The sequence below is a fragment of the Cicer arietinum genome, chromosome 1 (genome assembly GCF_000331145.2).
Source record: "Cicer arietinum cultivar CDC Frontier isolate Library 1 chromosome 1, Cicar.CDCFrontier_v2.0, whole genome shotgun sequence".
NCBI classification, from domain to species: Eukaryota; Viridiplantae; Streptophyta; class Magnoliopsida; order Fabales; family Fabaceae; genus Cicer; species Cicer arietinum.
In genome coordinates, this window is record NC_021160.2 from 31,093,668 (window position 1) to 31,096,508 (window position 2,841).

A 2,841-nucleotide genomic window follows, 5' to 3' on the forward strand; every position below is an offset into this window, starting at 1 on the left:
TCAAGTTGTTAAAATTTCTTCATCATAATGCACGTTTACACACAATTAAAAAGAAATAAATTCAAAAAAAAAAAAAGATTGCAAAAATAAAAGTTACCTCTACCTATGAGTTGCCTCCCACGAAGCACTTCTTTATGGTCATTAGCTTGACGCCTTAACCATTTTCAAGGTCGCATATATGACAAAAAGAACACATCATCCTTCTCACCAAGGAATACATATTTCAAGTGAGGTGGCAATTGCTTGAGTTCAATCGATGGTGTCTCTTTCTTTTTCTCTAGGGACTCATCTTCATTCCCTTTCAACTCCTCTCATTTAGTAGGGAAGCAGGGGGAGTAAGATGGTGATGCTTCTAACATGGCTAAAACATCTTTCACTTTTGGATCTTCACTTTCTTTAACAACATCTTGGGGTAGACATAACACTATTTCTAATGGCATAATGGGTGCTTGATGCTCAATTTCTTCGTCGACTATCACATCGAAAATCTCAATTCGATTGCATCGTTCTTTTTCGTTTGAATGCTCTATGACTTTTAGAATATTGAATGCAATTGTTTCCTCATTTACCTTAAAGGTTAAGGTCACATCAATCATATCTCTCTCTGTTGCTAAGAATGGTCTCCCTAAGATTAAAGGGATATCATTGTGTTCCTCCATGTCTAGTACCACAAAATCCACTATAAAAATGAACTTATCTACTTTGACCAACACATCTTCCACCACCCCATATGGGTGTTTCATTGAGCGATCTGCAAACTGTAACATCAACTGTGTGTCTTTGACTCTTCAAATTCCTAACCTTTTGTATATGGAAAGGGGCATAAGACTCACACTAGACCCAATATCACATTGGGCTTTCCCAAAAGTTCTATCCCCAATAGCACAAGTAATAGAGAAGCTTCCAGGATCCTTGAACTTAGGTGGGAGCTTCCTCCATATAATAGCATTGCACTCTTCGGTAAGCATCACTATTTCACCATCGATTTTCATTTTCTTTGATAGAATCTCTTTCATGAACTTGGCATATGTCGACATCTGCTCTAGTGCTTCTGCAAAAGGAATGTTAATTTGCAATTTTTTAAAAACATCAAGAAACTTACCAAATTGTTTTTCAGATTCTTCCCTTTTTAATCTTTGAGGGAATGGAAGTTGAATTTCAGGCTTTGGCAGGGCTTCCTTTTTCTGCACCACAGGTTCTTCCTCCTTTTCACGACCAATGTCCTCCTCAACTAATGTCAGAGTGACAATTTCTTCCGAGTGGGTTGGAGCTGAAGCACTCCCACCCTTTTTGCCTTTAGGTGGTACTAGTTCACTTACCTTGCCACTCCTCGTTGTCACGACATTGACATTATTTCGTGGATTCGGAATTGTGTCACTAGACAAATTTCCAGGCGCTCTTTGTGCTAGTTGTTGAACAAGTTGACCCAGTTGGGTCTCAAGATTCTTTATTGAGGATGAGTGATTTTTTTGGATGGCTCTTGACTCTTCAATGAAAGAACTTGTGCTTGTAATTAACTTCTCAATAGAACTCGCCCAAACAGCTTTCCGTGGTGGAACTTGATTTTCATGAGCTCCTTGTTGACCTTGAGATCCACTTTGTTGATCTTTCCATGAAATTTTTTGATGATTTCTCCAACCCGAATTGTACGTACTAGAGTAGGGATTATTCTGCTTCCCATTGTTACCCATAAAATTCACCTCTTTTGGTTCTTCTATATTATCATCTGATACTTCACAAGCCCCATTTTTATGTGTTCCCACACAAAAGTCACAACCTGTTTGTTTCAATAATCTGACGGGGCCACTTGGGGTTGCATATTTAGAGTTGTCATCCTCTTCTTTATCTCAGCGGTGATAACATCTTCTATTTGTTTTGAGAGAAGCTTCCCTTGAGCCAACCTAGCATCCATAATATTCAATTCCAACATACCACTTTTTGACCCACCACCTCTATCATACAACATCATTTGTTCATTTGATGTCGTGATCTCAATAATTTTCGTGCTTCTGATGCGGTTTAGTAATTCAAAGAACCACTTGTTGTAGCATCTAACATAATTCTAGTGCTAGGCTTCAAACCATTACAACATATTTGCATTTGAGCACTTTCGTCATAAGCATGATTGTGGCATCTTGCTAGTAAACTCTTGAACCTCCTGTAAGTGTCACGAAGAAATTCTCCTTATTTTTATTTGTAACCGAAAATATCTTACCTTTTTCTAATGAACATAGCTGAGGGGAAGTATTGTTCCAAGAACTTATCTTCATGGTCATCCCATGTGGTGATGCTACTGAAGGGTAAAGAATTAAGCCACTCCTTAACATCATCTTTCAATGAAAATGGAAATAATCTCAACCTCTTGCCTTCTTTAGAGCAACCATCCACCTTCGTTGTTTCACACAGTTCAAAGAAATTTGTGAGATGTCTATTGGCATCTTTGTTATGTTTATCGGAAAAATGAATCTCCTTCAACTCTCGGTATAAAGCGGGACTTATTTCAAACTTGTTGACGGTAATCAATTGGTTATGGATGTTCAACCGAGCGTGGTTCCTATCTCGTTTCCCATACTCGCCGAGGGTACGTTCAAGTGGTGGTGCATCGGCCATCTCCGCAAATATTAAGAAATCCCCCAAATCCTATTCTTCCACTACTAACTGTATTTCCCTTTGTCTCCTTTCTTGAACCGCCTTTTGATTTGCTTTGGTAGTTTTTTCGATTTCTGGATCAAAGAGAAGTTTAGACAAATTGTGAGTAATAAACAATTTTAAAATAAAAAAATAATTTATTATCGAATTGTAACTCAATAGTGATATGACAATTCCCGACAATGGCACCAA

The 2,841-nt window shown here is 38.0% G+C and overlaps 1 protein-coding gene across 1 annotated transcript; it reads right to left on the reverse strand.

The window, feature by feature from the left end:
- Positions 1 to 788: 788 nt before the first annotated feature.
- On the reverse strand, positions 789 to 2,610 carry LOC140918848 (uncharacterized). Its single transcript, XM_073363647.1, has 4 exons — positions 2,507 to 2,610; positions 1,800 to 1,952; positions 1,103 to 1,632; positions 789 to 1,051 (listed from the first exon to the last, which is right to left on the reverse strand). The coding sequence occupies exons 1-4, from the start codon at positions 2,608 to 2,610 to the stop codon at positions 789 to 791; spliced, it is 1,050 nt and encodes a 349-aa protein (XP_073219748.1).
- Positions 2,611 to 2,841: the final 231 nt, after the last annotated feature.